The following is a 15,126-nucleotide window of genomic DNA, read 5'->3' as shown; positions in this document are numbered from 1 at the left end:
TAAGATGCCTAATGCGCCAATAGAAAACAGCCCAGGCTAGCAGCCATTGGGTAATCACAGCTGCTCTACGCGTTTTCAAAAGTCCCAGCAAAACGAGCCAAGATAGTATAACAAGGGAAATGTAATGTGTACGAAAAAAAACGAGACGGAATAAAGTAAAGAAGTAAGGCAAAGGCACACAGTAGGCGTATGCAACGGGAAAAGGGGACACAGATTTGAAATTATTCTGACAAGGAAACTGGGGTATCGTGCAGAAGATTGGCCGCCAAACGCACAAGGGGTAGCGGTGGCCAGTCGACAAACGCCTGGTTGCTAGGGTGCCCTTGTCTTGCTCAGCTAACAAGCAAGCTCAGCACGTGAAATCAATAGGGATCGTTGATTAAGAGCCTGGTCGAGGCAGTCAAACGGCCGGCGAAAGGGATACAGAAGTGTGAGACAGAGTGCGCACATGAAAGGTAATGAGTGCAAGGAAAAAGGTCATGGCGGGTCGTAATGGCACAAGCCAAAAGAGCCAGTCTTTTATAACAAGATAAGGTAGTTGCTGGGCGCGATACCAGTCTCGCCATTTGGCTTCTTGGCCTGCCACCAGCGTCCGCTGACGTCGGATACTTCGAGAATGTCGTGCTTCTGGAAGCTGATTTCGTTGGCGTCGTCTGGATTGGCCTCGTAGCTGTAGATGGCCTTGGCACGGTAGGGGTACTCGATGGTGGCTTCTTGCTGAGCCTCGTCGTTTTGTGCTTGGGAGGGGATAGCGCCGAAGGGTGGGGCGGATGAGTTGCGGGCGTTTGCGCCAGTGGGGCCGCCGGGGTAGCCGGACACGGGAGAGGACGTCTCGAAGCCGTTGAGTTGGGCGGATGTGTACATTTGGGGGGCGGCGCTCTGGGTTTCAGGACGGTTCGTGTAGCCGTTGGAAATTGGTCGGGACGAGCGAGAGCCTGGGTGCTCCTTGTTCAGGGCATAGGAATCGACAAAGGTGCGGTGGCTGGCTTGTGGTTGCGATCCGTAGTAGAAGATCCAGACAATCTGGGCAATGTCAGCAGTGGTCAGTAATTGGTAGAGTGTGTAATGCCTTACCGCGATCATGGAGAGCAGAATATAGCCGGCGGCAGCAGCCTCGAAGGGGGTGACGGGTGAGTAAACGAGCGAATTGACCGACGAGGTAGTGAAGACAAGGCCAGCAGCGAGGAAACCGACAATCTGAGCGAATTAGCAAGGGCGGCCGTGGGGAGGTTGAGGGCGAGCGAACGTACGGCGATATGGTAAGTGCGCTCAGCATCCGAAGCGACTGTGACGGTGACGCCGACAATGCAGAAGAACATGAAGACGAGAGTCCACCATGCGAAGTTTGGGAAGCCGCCGTGAATGGCGGATATTATGGAGCTGACAAAGGAGATGATCCAGGCAAGCTGTGGCAGCGGTCAGTGAGGGAAGGCGCGAGGGAAGGCACGGTTGCGGATGGGCAGGAGCGACTCACGATGCCAATGGAGATTGTGGCGAGGGCAAAAGGGTCGCCAACAATGCGGCCGAAACTGAAGCCCGACGACCTCTGGCCGTAGCCTCCGTTTTCCATTTTTGCGAACGAGGTGGATGTGGCTGAGTGGGACGAGGGCATATACTGTTGGCGGTGGTTGGGATGGACTTGGGGGCGAGTAAATGAGGAGGGTGTGGTCCAGCGACGGCAGCGAGGCGCAGCGAGGGGGTAGGTATGTATGTAGTATGGATGGGCCGACGGATGGATGGATGGACGGATATAGTGATGTGTGTGTGTGTGTGTGTGGTGTGTGTGGTGTGTGTGGTGTGTGTGGTGTGTGTGTGGTCGGCGGCTGCAAAAAGAGGCGAGGGTACAGACAGCGCAGCACAGCTAGCAGGCAAGCAAGCAGGGCAATGGAGAGAGGGCGTCGAGGGCTTTTGGCAACGGCTGCTTAGGGCAGAGATGCGACGGTTTCAAGTCGGGCAGGCTGGGGCGCGCCATTGGCCGGCCAGGTCGCCCAGGGTCGGTCGGGGATTGCAGCGGGTCCCACTCGTATGCAGATTAAAATGGTACCGCTCCAACTCAGCCAGCGGGCCTGGACACGCTCGACTGCACACGCGCGTCGACTGCATCAGCCCGAGAGCGGCCGACAACGAGCACGCACAATCAATCGACAGCGACGGCAGCCCACAACTCAGCACACGCTGCACTCCCCCGCCGCGCCGCTCGTCGCCTGCGTTTTGCTTCTGCTGGCTGGGCGAAACCGACTGGCACAAAGGCCATTGCCGCCAGCTGGCCAGGGGGTTCCTGAGCGCACCGTCGAGCCCTGCAGTCACAGCATCCCTCCGAACTCATCGCGAACCACGCCGTCCAGGGCACAGAACAGCCACCCCCGCCTAGGCATAGCGGCTGCTGCTTTGATTATCCCCATCAATCGGGGCCCGTCTGCCGCGACTGGCCCGCCCTGGCTCGACGCAGAGCATCGTCGTCGACCCGGCGTCCCCTGCGAAGCCAATGTGGCCATGTCAGCAGCGCCCTCGTCGTCCTCTTCGTCCTATGTAATCAAGCATCAATTTGGTCAGGTACAAGCCACACTGCACAGACACACGTCTTGTTCCTGGTGCGTGCAGCTTCTAGCTACGCCCTCACCAGGCCGCCACGACGCTTGGGGCATCGCCAGATGATTCGAGACACGGCTGAAACGCCTTCCTACGGCAGCCTTCTCTCCGCAGCCCTACACAACATCACCTCGACATCATGGCCGCCTACCAGGCGCTTATCAAGCATCGTCATGTTTGACAATTTGCCTCGATGACATGGCATAATGTTTCTTCGCTGCCCCCGCCGTCCAATCACCCCACAGCATCGTTACCCCTGCATGCCAACGCCTCACAACTCCCGTCCTATTTCGTCGACCAAAACTCAAATCCGTGTGTACCTGACATCCGGCCCCGGCACCATCCGCCCTGTTGCATGTCAAAGTGCCTGCTTCCTCAACAATGCCCCTCTCTCATGACGACAACTCGCCCTGACAGTAGCCACCTCATGCCTTTTTGTTCTCATTCCTAATTACCCCCATCTGCCACAGGGTGCACACGAAAAAAAACCCCCTTCCTGCATGCATGCACATTACCCTATCTCCAAGGACTGCGCCACGTCAACTTAACATGCGTCTACACACTTTACAACTAATATCCACCTCGTCGTCCGTTCAAGGGTCCCATCGTGGCTCTCAACTTACCCGCGTCGGTAATTTCTTTTTTTCCCACTGCTCCATGTCGCCCAACGTAATCTTGCGACAGTGCTGACAGTTCTCACAACTCGTCGTCCTCGGCATCTTCTTCTGCCAATTCTTCCTTCTCATGCGTCCCCTCGTCACCATTATCCTTTTCATCCTCGGGTCGCCGTCTGTATTCCTCCCTGACCAATGCTCGCAGTGCCTGCGTGAGCCTCTCGTTGTAGTCCACCCAGCACCTGCCTGCTCCCAGCACCATGACCTGCCTGTACCTCTGGTTGATGAGCCCGTTCCTCCGCCTCAACTCTGACATCTTGAGTGCTTGTTCAAGTTGACGCTCCTCTGCCTCGGCAATCCGCGGGCGCAGCGCTGCAAGCTTGGTGAAACCATCTGTAGTGGGTATGTGCTGATCTTCGAGTGCTTTGAGCTGTGACGCAGTCGTCGCAAAGCTAGTCGCGCGTTCTACAACTAGTGCCGTCTTATGTGCAGTATCAAGGGGAGCGTTGTCTTCGTCTTCGTAGTCGTCGTCCGAGTCGTCGACCTGAGGCTTGAGCACGTCTTTGTGCTTGCTTACTTGTCTCGTCAGCTCTAACAAGCGGCTCACCTATTGACTTTGCATACGTAGACTATTGGCTTCGTCCAGCAGTGCAGTCTTGCCCGCTAGCTGCTGCAATGACTGCTCAATCTTCTGTATCCTATCCGCTATTGTCCTCGGCTTGTCCTTGGCCACTTCCTGTGGGCCTCCAAGAACATATTCCAGCCGATCCAGTCGTGATTCCAGTAGCGAAAACGTGAAAAGAACTGCCTCCTCGTATTCATCCATGGCCGTGGTAGATTGCTGGATACGTCTTGTCTGCACACGCAGATCGCGTTCCTGCGCAGCTAGTGAACGCGGGCGGAACGGAGCCTGGGTTTTAGCGGGCGGCTATCTGCTTATCTGCCTCCGAGACCTCTCCGAACGCGTTTGCCTTGCGCCTAACGTCAAACGTCAGCAGAGCACTTTCAACCTCACTTGTCATCACTAGGCACAGCCTCCCTTATCTTATCGCAACACTTTGGCGACCGTTTCTTCACACATCAACAGTATTGCTTTTTGGCCTCAACCGTATGCGCGCGCAATAACAACTACCGTACACTCTACACCCTCCAGGAGAGCATGGCTACCTACTCCGCGATCAGCCACGAGCCAGCAGACGAAGACCCCATGTCTTCAAGTATCGGATCGCTAAGAGGAAGAAGGTCAGACGCACCTCTTTGGAGCCTGTTCAACACAAGCTGACAGTAACAGGCGAGGTAGAGGCAAGCATGATGTTGGATTCAAGGGAGAGGCAACGTGGATCTCGAGTGTGATCAACTTGGCCAACACCAGTATGTTCGGATCCGTGCATATCCGCTGTCATAAGTACTAACGGTCCTAGTCCTTGGCGCTGGTCTTCTCGCCATGCCATCGGCCCTCTCGAAAATGGGCATCTTCCTCGGCATCTTCGTCATCGCGTGGGCTGGCACAACCGCAGGTTTTGGTTTATACCTCCAGACTCGATGCGCCCGATACATCGATCGCGGTCATGTGTCATTCGCGACCCTATCCCAGATGACCTACCCGAACCTCTCTATCCTATTCGATGCCGCGATCGCCATCAAGTGCTTCGGTGTGGCAGTCAGTTACCTCATCATCATTGGAGACTTGATGCCGGGAGTGGTCCGAGGCTTCGCACCAGGCGCTGCACACATGGCGTTCTTGGTCGATAGACAGTTTTGGATCACTGCGTTCATGTAAGCATCATGCAATCATACCACAGATCTGTGGGCTAACAGATCCAGGCTTGTCGTCATTCCCTTGTCCTTCCTTCGCCGTTTGGATTCGCTCAAGTACACGAGCATGATTGCCCTTTTCTCCATCGCATACCTTGTAATTCTGGTTGTAGCGCACTACATCAAAGGCGACACCATTGCAGACCGAGGAGAAGTCCGCGTATTTCAATGGGCTGGTACTGTGCCTGCCCTCGCTGCTTTCCCCGTCATCGTCTTTGCATACACATGCCACCAGAACATGTTTTCGATTCTCAACGAGATTGCCGACAACTCTCACTTTCGGACAACAACCGTCATCTTTGCCTCCATTGGCGGAGCATGCGGTTTATACATCTTGACTGGTATTACCGGCTACCTTTCCTATGGCGACAAGATCCACGGCAACATCGTATCCATGTACCCTACCGCGGCCGCTAGCACCATCGGCCGACTTGCCATTGTCATTTTAGTCATGTTCTCGTACCCCTTACAAATCCATCCTTGCCGCGCTAGCATCGACGCCTGCCTCAAGTGGCGCCCCAGCGGTGCGCGCAAACAGGTCGAAGGCAGTCCGTCACGTGCTAGCTTAATGAACAACGCGCCCAAGCCCGGCGCCCCCAAGAGCGTCGAAATGAGCGACCTCCGATTCGCAATCATCTCTACCGTTCTCATCGTCTTGTCTTTCATTACCGCCATGACCGTTACCAGCCTGGAAAAGGTACTGGCCTATGTCGGCTCCACGGGTTCAACTACCATTTCCTTTATTCTTCCAGGTCTGTTTTACTACAAGATTTCCGATCCCGAGTCTACTCACCACCAGCGCCTCATCAAGGACGAGGACGACGAGGACGAGTTTCACAGTGGTGAGGTCGAGGGTTATGTCACGCGTGAGGGGCATATGAATCGTGATCTTAGAAGGGGACTGCTGAGGAAGATGGCGCTTGCATTGAGCATTTACGGTGTCATTGTTATGGTGACTTGTTTGGTTACCAATACCTTTTTAGTCGCCGCTGCCCATTAAGAGCTGCCGTTGGGCATGTACATTGGCATTGTTTTGCATTTAGCGGGAGTTTTCCTTTTTTTTGGAGGTGGGGAGGAGTTATATTTGCGAGCATACTAGACTGTGTTTCTTTCTTTTTTCTTCTTCTTTTGAGTGGTAGGCCCCGCGCGCGGATTTATGTTGGTGAGCATGTTTTGCTATATTCTTACAAATGTACACTCTATTGGCTCTTCTCGCAATAGAACAATCTCTCTCTCTCTCTCCTCCATTTTATCGAAAATTTCCTCAAATAAACTCCGTCCATGATGCCCCCTTCCCACGTAGAATATCGTTCCCACCACCACCACCACCCCTTCTTACGCCTCTGTCTTCTTCTTCTTCTCCTCATCCGGCACCAAACTCTTAAATGCCGAATTCATCTTAACCACCTGCCCCTGCACCTGCAAGATTCGATACTTGGGCTCCAGAATGCCTACCATATTCAGTATCCTCCACGCCGTATCGCTTGGCTGCGCGCCCACACCGACCCAGTACCGCGCTCGTGCTATATCCAGCTTGATGTCTTTCCAGGGCCGGCCTTTTGTGTCGCCGGGGCGCGGCGGTTGGGGTGTCGGATCGTAAGTTCCCAGGACTTCGAGGGGGCGCCCGTTGCGTGATGTGCTGGGGTTTGGGCGTTAGTATCTTTGTATCCATCTATCCATGTTTCTTTGTTTCTTTTTTTTGTTTTCCGCATCTTTGGAGAGAGTTTTGGGGGGGGGAGTTGAGCGAGGAGATGTGTGCGTGTGACAGAGGCAATTGGACTTGTGTGCAAGGTGCGTGGGAGGATTGCGAATTGAGCGTACCGGGCGTGTGCGACGACGATGTTGTAGAAGGGTGAGTGCTTCTTGCCGAAGCGCGCGAGGCGTATTCTTATTACCATTTTTATGGCGGTATGTGCATGTGAGGATGCTATTACGACCGGACGGGTGTTTCGCGGGATGGATGTCGTGGTGGTGGTTTGGGGATCTTTTTGGAGCGCAGCCCGAAGATCTGCCGGTGATGCATCACCCCACTTTGTTTGTGACTTTTTGGGCTTTAGCGTTTTTCATGTCCGCTTGTGCAGGTTTGTGGAGATATCCTAGGGATTTGGTTGAGTGTGTTTTTGCGGCAATCAAATGTGTTGATTTTCATACCATATTAGTAGGTTCTATATAAGGGCAAATTTGTCATGTGTTCATTAAAATTCTCCAACTTGTCAATATTTGGCAACGTTGACCAAGCCTCAACTGAAATATTGCTAATATGCCACCTAAAATAAAGACTCATCAAATCCAACTAAGCGTTCAGCTTGATCTACTGGATTAGTCCCTCATCTCTAACATGAGATTCTGCATGGCGAGAACCATATCCGAGTGCTCACCACTTGGGTTACTCTGGTACTGCTCTCGACGGATGACTTTGCCATCAGATGAAACACTGTCAAACTCTTTTTCAGACATTTGACTGGCACTAAAAATGAAGAAAGAGCTATTGAGCGAAAGCCCAGGGCCACGCTCAACAATTTGAGGCCATATCAGAGTGAGGTCCCAGCGCGCTTGAATTGCGTACATGGCACCAAGACGCATGATTTGCATGGGTGACAAGTCATTGAGTACTGGACGTATGTAAGCGGGCTTCCGGAGCAAGCTTCAGCTGGGGTTGGATTGTACCTGAGCATTGAACCTTCATCATCTTATATTCCTCTGGCTCATATAGAATGACCATGAGTACATCAACCTCGATTTTAGTGACAGATGCCATAATTCTCCTGGGCTGTGCACGTTTTGTAGAGTAGAGCATATGCAATATCAACATGGAGCTTTCAAAGTGACGTTGGTCAGCCTCTTTGCGTTTCTCCTCGGGCGTCTCCCAGACTTCCATTTGTGGGGCCTGGTTCTTCCAGAGGAAGCTTGCAAGATCTATGAGACTGTTGCCCCTGTGGTCTAATAGTGAAAGATCCAGGCTGTCTCCCTCCTCGTCCAGGAGATAGCGTACAGCGTCCTCATTGCACGTTTGTACGGCAAGATGTAATGCTGTGCTGCCCTTGTATTCGCCCTCAGAAATAGCCAAATTCAAGTATTCTGGCTCATACTTGCGTCTGACAATGTCTTGAACCGTTGAAGTAGAGCGAGATGAGCCAGGTCGGTATTCCAACATAAACGCAGCTGCATGTAGTGCAGACATTTTCGACCCATTAAGTTCAAATACATCGTAGTATACAGCATCTGTACCAGCCATGTCTAGGAAAACATCAATATGGCGGGAAAAATTGCTGTATGACTTGGACGACAAAATTAGTCGGCCTAGAATCGTCGTCCTATCGGTCATTCTGGTCAAGTCGCATTTTCCTGTTTCATAGATCCAACGAGCCAGAATATACTTTCCCTCAACAAGTGCATTTTCGAAATGTTTGTGGAAGTTGGCTTCTGACCTACGGTAATGGTCAAGGTGGTTGAGATATTCAGTGTCGTCGGGCAGAACACGCAGCGCAGCAAAAAATCCATCCCACTGCTGCGAAGAGATCTTATCTGCTTGTGAATGGGAAACAAGCGACTGGAATGCCGCTTTGTCTTGAAGACAGCAGGAAATCCAAAGACCGTGTATCCATTGCGAACTATCTGGCTGTAGTTTCCCGTTCTGCCAGGTCATCAAGTAGTTCAGTATGTACGGTTGACTTCGTTCCAGAGCAGATACAATGACGGATTGTCCCTTGCCATTGATATCCAGCGGATTCGCTCCATGGCGGATAAGAATTTCGAAGGTTCTTTGGAAAGCTTGCTCATAATCACTTCCGTGGATAAGAATCCGATTGAAAGTGCTGGAATTCCCATCAGTGACAAGCCAGCCCAGAATTGCGAATGGCTCCTTCAAGCCTTGACTCCCAAACTTGCGGTAGACTGCATTCAGACTTTCAGAGTAGTCTTTTGGAGCCTCAAGTAAGATTTCGAGGAGTCGGTATTGACAGTTGATGCAAGCCTGCCATACGGGAAAAACATGGATGTTATTGGCCCAAGCATCGTCATACTCTATATCTCTTCCCTTCAAATCAAAAGGGTCTGCTCCGATGTCCATGAGTGCCTGAGTGGCTGTTTCATTACCTGTGGCGACAGCCCAGGTCAATGGAGTACCTTCAACTATCCCATATGTTGAGTCAATGCACCGCCTGTATCGCCACCCTTGGTACGAACGAGCTTCTCGGTCTGCCCCTGCCTTGATCAGTGCATCAGTGATTTTTGGGATATATTCTTCATCAAAGGAGCTTAGAAAGTGTAATGGGGTAACTCCTTCGTCGTTTGCCAAAGTGGGATCAGCACCTTTTTCAAGGAGAAGAAGAGCGATCTCAGCAAACCCGGATCGACATGACTTTAACAAAGCACTTTCGTTCCCCTCAAAGAGTTCGTTTATGTTCAGATGTTGAGCTTTTGAGGTGATAATGCGGTGGACAAGTTCGCAGCGGCCTCCAGTTGCAGCAAGTTGGAAAATGGGTCCAAGACTGCTGGGTGAATCTTCAATGACTCTGAAGAAAGAATCATCGTCTACCCAATCTGAGTCGTAGTAGTTGCGGGGCGCTGCAAGCCCAATGCCGACGTATTGAGAACGAAGATGTGAAACTGCCCGCTGGCATTCTCCCCTATCGAGGGATGACAACCGCCTTCTTGCTGTAGAGTTGCCCATACAGACTGCTGCATAAAGCCATTGCTTCTCTTCTTCTAGGGAAACCGATAGCTCTAGCTTGAATGCAGCACAAAGCCACCCGACTATCCCACCAGCTACAGTATGCCCTAGTCGAGCTGCAAGAAGCATTAGTTGAAGTATTGAGTTAAGCTCGTCGTGTTTTCCTTTCTCCATCTTCCTCAGTCTTAACTGAAGAACAGAGCACTGCCATGCAGCTTCTGCTCGACGTGGCTTGTCTTCTCGTTCATCGTGTGCGACAGCTGTCATTTCAACAACGATTTGGTTCAGCACTGGAGTTGGAAGGATTTTCAGAGTGCCAAGCGACATGTCTGCCTGATCCAACGTTATATTAGGAGCATTAAATCTTTCATTCATCTCATACCTCAAGAACTGCACCAGCATCACATATTGAGTACATCTCCTCTGGCTTTGGAAGATCGTGTCTCTTCCTGTCACTCTTAGCTCTTGAGATCACTAATAGGCTTTGACTCTCACCAGGCTTTTAGTATCTCAGAGATTCTGTGAGCGGACTCGGATTGGGTTATTTCATCGAGCTGTGGGGGTATTTGTTTCTGGGATATAGCATAAAAGCTTCTGTCGAGATACTCGGCCGTTTGTGCGAAACTCCAGGCGCGCGCCTTTTCATCTTCTGTCGGGCTTTCGATCGCTTGTTTTGCAAATGAGCAGCTTGTACCAATACCTGTCAAATTTCTCTTACCTGGGTTATTCAATATCTCGCGTTCCTGCGGGTTTAGGGCTGTTGCTTGAATTAAACGCATCATTGTTGCAGGGTCAGAATGATTCAGCGGGTTTAACATATCTCTGGTAAGAATCCAGCTAAGGCATATTCGTAGATTCCGGTGTAGGATGTTACTTCTTGGTCTAAGCGAAGGCTGAAAGAGATGAGGCGTGACGGTCTCCCCTACTGCACGCGCAATCTGGGAAATGGGCTTGAAATGGGAAGTTTCATCAGTAGCATCCTCAGCTTCTTCGTGCTCCCCAGGATCATCTGTCGTTCCATCTGGCTGTTGTGTAGCAGCCAGTCCATAGCGTTGACTCTCCTCGGCTTCGATGACAGTCCTTAGAAACCAGCTCAATGTATGATAGGTATACTGCGCTAATTTATCGTAGATTCCTTGAATGACATCTTCAGATGGCTCAAACAGTTCGTGCCAATCGGGTGGCCCATGCTGCCCAGAATGCTCAGACGGTGTCTTAGATCCATGATTCTCAAAAGTTGCCATAGTATATCCTCTGCTGAGGATATATGACACTAGAAGCGCAAGAGAGAATGTATCTGCGCTGATAAGGTTTTCACCGTCAAGAACCTTTTTGCACTCTGGGGCCTGCCAGATTCCACTGCTGAATGGAAGACGAATTGGCTCTTTGATATCTGTTTTCAGTAATGATGAGCCAAAATCGGAGATTTTGGCGACGAACTTGAGTTCTGGATGTTTGAATATCAGGACGTTGGCAGGCTTGATGTCGCCGTGGATGATGCCAACTTCGTGGAGTGCGGATACGCCGGCGCAGACATCGATGGCAAGTCCAAAGGCTTTGCGAGTACTCATCTTGTCGATTATGAAGCCTTCGGACTGCATCATCGCTTCGAGATTTGTATGGGCCAGCTCCATAACAAAAGCCGGCATGACCTGGCCTCTTATTGATCGCCAACAGACTCCCAGAATGGAAACGATGTTTTCATGTTCTTGGATATGTGGGTGTCGAAGTATCTGCAACTCCATCGCCATGGAACTCCAAAGCTTTTGATTTCGCTTATCGCGCAACTCGCCCATTATCTTTGGGCATTTGACAGCGACGACCTCTGGAAGGGCCTTTCCAGGCACCTCTGAAGATCTCAGAGGCAAGTATGTTCCTGTAAAAGACCGGAAAGGAAGACTGTATACTTCGAAATATGCACCTTGATTGATGGGGGGCGGCAGTTCGAAACTCTTGTCGTGAATGAGGACTCCAACGAGTAAAAGTCCTACCGTTAATGTCCGATGAGAGCGAGTGAATATAGAAAGCAGTGACAGGATGTCGTGGTCACGCTGATGGAAACCAACGTTTGTTGCTGCATTTTCAGTTGCCATTGTGAAAGGCTGGAGATGAACGAGATTTGGATTGTTGATGAGCTGGAAGATCCATTCATGACGCTCTTGCGTAAGGTGAGTGCCGGAGTCGCTGCCTTGGCTGAAGCTGAAACTTGTGGCGCGACAGCTATCTGAAGGCGACAAATGCATTCGGTTGATTGGGTGACTGCATAGCTATACGTACAGCCACAAGAGGGCTGTGCAGGCGCGTGATGTGTCACTCGGAGCGCAACACGAACATCGACGGCCCAGAATTCTTTCCTCATCCCCACTCATCACATATCAACCACTGCAGCTCGTCCCTCAAAGTGCACAACGACATGGCTCCTCCGGATGGATTGGCCATTGGCAGTGGTGTAATTGGTGGAGCAGGCTTTTTTGTTCAAGTCTTCCAGGGTTGCGTGAAGAGCTTTGAATTATGGAGAAAAGGAGAGGAACTCGCTGATGAAGCTGAAATATTCCAAGCAAGACTGGAAATGCAAGCGGCAAGATTGAAGACTTGGGGCGTGGAATGGGGGCTAGACCGCGGCGCCGATTCCATGCATCTCAAAGACAGGCGTTTCCAGGAGTACGGAAATATGGCGGTGAGACACGTCGTTCTCATCTATCATTTTCTAGATGAGCTCGGAAAGCTGGGACAGGATTTCCCTGCAATCTCTTCGGCCGGTAACACATCGATATCCGCCGCCTCGTCCATCACGAAACTGCTTGACATGGCCAATCCAAACTCGACAGAGCGAGCAGATCTCGAAGAAAAACTAAAGAGTATACAGCGTGCTGCTAAGCTGAAAGAAAAAATGAAATGGGCGCTTAATGACGGAGGGCCATTGAAGGCTCTTGACCAGTTAAAGAGCTTGGTTGATGAATTGCTCAACTTTTTCACGCCCCCGAGAGTTGATCCTGCAGCAAAGCTGGCGCTGAACAGTCTTTTGGCTACAATGAGTCTAGCAAAGCTGCAAACATTGAGCTCACAATCAGATGAGAACTCGGAACTGCGGGGGTTGGCCCTCCTCAAGTCTGCAATCATAGAAATGGATGCCCGAAAGACGGTTCTTGGCGGTGAGAATGTAAAGGAGAAAGAGCGGCTTCTAAAAGAGACTGGTGCAAGAGAGGACAAATCTGGTCGGAGCTATGGCGTCTTTACCAAGAATGGCACTACGCTACACGTGCTGGTAGAATGGAAGCTGGTAGATCCTGTAAAATGCCCGCGAAATGACTCGAGAGCAATGTATAAAACGATGCTGCAATACCGAATCGAGAACTTGGCAAGGCTTCTCAAGGCTGAGTATAAGCCTTCAGAGCTGCGTACACTGCCCTGTATTGGCGTAGTTACAAGGCATCTGGTTGATGAGAAGTTGGAACACGGCCTTGTGTTCAATGTCCCCGGAACAAACCATCAATGTTTAGCGCAAATCCTGGAAGGAAACGGACATGATCTTGACGCAGGAGATTGGTATCGCATCTCTGGGAGCATTTCCCGAGCTTTGTTGTACATGCACCTTGCTGGCTGGCTTCACAAGGGCATCCGGAGCGACAATATACTCTTCTTCGCTGAGAGCAACGGTGACTTTTCCTACGACAAACCTTTTGTTGTAGGATTCGAATATAGCAGGGAAGCATCTGCTTCCCACCAAACAGAAGGCGTCACGGATGATTTCGAATACAATCTTTATCGCCATCCAGACGTGCAAGGTTTGCCTGCCGCGGTACAAACGTCAGCTTCCAATACTAGCAAAATTCCATTTGATTATATTCATGATCAATACAGCTTAGGAATTCTTCTCTTGGAGCTTGGCCTGAGAGAAAGCATCAAGAGTGTACAGCAAAGAGCATCTCAAGTTGCTGGACACAAGGGTCATTCTGCCGTAGAATTTCAAAAGTACATTGTGGATTGTGAAGTGCCCAAACTAGCATCAAGGATGGGTAAGGGGTATCGGGATGCGACGAGGCTTTGTCTCACGAAAGGCCTCATCTCTCAAGATTCTCGAAGCATCCAGGAGCTGTTTTACCTGAACGTTGTAAGAGTGCTAGATTCTTATAAAGTACCCTGAATGCCTCTTACTATACCACGTATCTAGGCAGTGTAAATTAGTTAGCTCAACATTTGTTCATTTTTTTCTTTATCCAATCAAAAAAAGGAAAGATTCATGAATTTCACTGCTTTCATGATCTTGCGATGAGTTCACGTAACTACCTTGGATCGGGAGTTGCACGCAGAAAAGGAGGGTGCGGTGGGCTGCTCTGACCAGATGCGCAGTCAAGACCAGTGATGTAATTGCAAGCACCATGTCATGCCTACCTGATGCATTAATTGATCTCTTGAACATCGCACCCATCCCAATTGACTCAGATTTCTCTACCAATCTCAAAATGGCAATCAGAGTGAGACTTTAGCGCATTGATTCTCGATGTAGAGGCTGATATTCCAATAGACCCTGTCGGCCAAAAGCGCTGCAGCGCTCGACCAAGAACTCATGTCAACTGGTGCCTTCTCTATCGATCAATTGATGGAGCTTGCCGGACTCTCGGTATCACAAGCTGGTATGTCCAGCTCCAATATGCCCTTTCATGGCTTGGCTAATCAAAACAGTGTTCAAATTACAGCCTCTCAGCAAAGGCAAGCGCATCCTGGTCGCATGTGGTCCTGGTAACAATGGCGGCGATGGCCTTGTCGCAGCTCGTCATCTATTTCACTACGGTTACCAACCCACTATTTACTACCCAAAGCAAAGCAAAAACGAGCTCTATCAGGTGAGTGATGATGGTCGAAAGGATGTGCTGTCTCATACATGCTCACATGCGGCAGCGGCTCAAGAAGCAATTGGAAGACCTTAAGGTGCCATTCACCGAAGACTTCGCTAGCGCGCTGAAACAAACTGATCACATTGTCGATGCCATCTTTGGATTCAGCTTTTCTGGAGAAGTGCGTGAGCCCTTTCCAAAGGTCATCGAGGCGCTCGCGTCTACGTCTGTTCCTGTGCTATCGGTTGATGCGCCGTCATCCTGGGACATTGAAGAGGGCCCTCAAGACTCGGGACCAGGCAAGGGCTTCATGCCGCCAGCACTCATCAGCTTAACAGCGCCCAAGCCACTCATCAAGAAATTCTCTGGTCGTCATTTTCTTGGTGGCAGGTTTCTAAGCCCAGAGATGGCAGAGAAGTACAATCTCGATATACCAAAGTATGAGGGCTTGGACCAAGTGGTTGAGATGCCTGTGGACGGCGGCAAGCTGTAAGCAAGTGCCGTCATTAGTTACACAAGTTTGCTTGTTTTTCTATCTGATGGAGAAGACTTGAATCAGAATAACTCTTGAATGCGACGCACTTGAATGATTTCAAAGGAC

At 50.7% G+C, this 15,126-nt stretch overlaps 7 protein-coding genes across 7 annotated transcripts; 3 read left to right on the top strand and 4 right to left on the bottom strand.

Moving 5' to 3' along the window:
* Positions 1-242: 242 nt before the first annotated feature.
* Positions 243-1,856, bottom strand: PSV08DRAFT_403 (uncharacterized protein). Its single transcript, XM_014219333.2, has 4 exons — positions 1,475-1,856; positions 1,251-1,406; positions 1,075-1,197; positions 243-1,023 (listed from the first exon to the last, which is right to left on the bottom strand). Exons 1-4 carry the CDS (start codon positions 1,610-1,612, stop codon positions 520-522), a joined length of 921 nt encoding a protein of 306 aa, XP_014074808.1. The 5' UTR covers positions 1,613-1,856; the 3' UTR covers positions 243-519.
* Positions 1,857-2,037: 181 nt separating this feature from the next.
* On the top strand, positions 2,038-2,655 carry PSV08DRAFT_242281 (uncharacterized protein; the record flags this gene model as incomplete). Its single annotated transcript, XM_014219334.1, has 1 exon — positions 2,038-2,655. The coding sequence occupies one exon, from the start codon at positions 2,038-2,040 to the stop codon at positions 2,653-2,655; it is 618 nt and encodes a 205-aa protein (XP_014074809.1).
* Positions 2,656-2,866: 211 nt separating this feature from the next.
* PSV08DRAFT_253470 (uncharacterized protein) lies at positions 2,867-4,059 on the bottom strand. Its single transcript, XM_014219335.2, has 2 exons — positions 3,828-4,059; positions 2,867-3,779 (listed from the first exon to the last, which is right to left on the bottom strand). The coding sequence occupies exons 1-2, from the start codon at positions 4,027-4,029 to the stop codon at positions 3,286-3,288; spliced, it is 696 nt and encodes a 231-aa protein (XP_014074810.1). The 5' UTR covers positions 4,030-4,059; the 3' UTR covers positions 2,867-3,285.
* A 151-nt stretch (positions 4,060-4,210) lies between these two features.
* Positions 4,211-6,254, top strand: PSV08DRAFT_253455 (transmembrane amino acid transporter protein-domain-containing protein). Its single transcript, XM_014219336.2, has 4 exons — positions 4,211-4,445; positions 4,495-4,574; positions 4,625-4,979; positions 5,028-6,254. Exons 1-4 carry the CDS (start codon positions 4,363-4,365, stop codon positions 6,016-6,018), a joined length of 1,509 nt encoding a protein of 502 aa, XP_014074811.1. The 5' UTR covers positions 4,211-4,362; the 3' UTR covers positions 6,019-6,254.
* A 99-nt stretch (positions 6,255-6,353) lies between these two features.
* Positions 6,354-6,916, bottom strand: PSV08DRAFT_169844 (mitochondrial 37S ribosomal protein bS16m; the record flags this gene model as incomplete). The annotated part of the gene is made up of 2 exons (XM_014219337.1): positions 6,354-6,657; positions 6,840-6,916. The coding sequence occupies 2 exons, from the start codon at positions 6,914-6,916 to the stop codon at positions 6,354-6,356; spliced, it is 381 nt and encodes a 126-aa protein (XP_014074812.1).
* A 270-nt stretch (positions 6,917-7,186) lies between these two features.
* PSV08DRAFT_192339 (uncharacterized protein) lies at positions 7,187-11,842 on the bottom strand. Its single transcript, XM_014219338.1, has 5 exons — positions 10,409-11,842; positions 10,186-10,357; positions 10,073-10,139; positions 7,686-10,023; positions 7,187-7,630 (listed from the first exon to the last, which is right to left on the bottom strand). Exons 1-5 carry the CDS (start codon positions 11,781-11,783, stop codon positions 7,338-7,340), a joined length of 4,245 nt encoding a protein of 1,414 aa, XP_014074813.1. The 5' UTR covers positions 11,784-11,842; the 3' UTR covers positions 7,187-7,337.
* A 205-nt stretch (positions 11,843-12,047) lies between these two features.
* PSV08DRAFT_357725 (uncharacterized protein) lies at positions 12,048-15,122 on the top strand. The gene is made up of 5 exons (XM_014219340.2): positions 12,048-13,706; positions 14,041-14,165; positions 14,216-14,324; positions 14,374-14,534; positions 14,590-15,122. The coding sequence occupies exons 1-5, from the start codon at positions 12,104-12,106 to the stop codon at positions 15,016-15,018; spliced, it is 2,427 nt and encodes an 808-aa protein (XP_014074815.2). The 5' UTR covers positions 12,048-12,103; the 3' UTR covers positions 15,019-15,122.
* Positions 15,123-15,126: the final 4 nt, after the last annotated feature.

This window comes from Bipolaris maydis, assembly GCF_028858645.1.
Source record: "Bipolaris maydis strain C4 unplaced genomic scaffold PSV08scaffold_1, whole genome shotgun sequence".
NCBI lineage: Eukaryota > Fungi > Ascomycota > Dothideomycetes > Pleosporales > Pleosporaceae > Bipolaris > Bipolaris maydis.
This window is presented reverse-complemented; position numbering and strand designations above follow the sequence as displayed.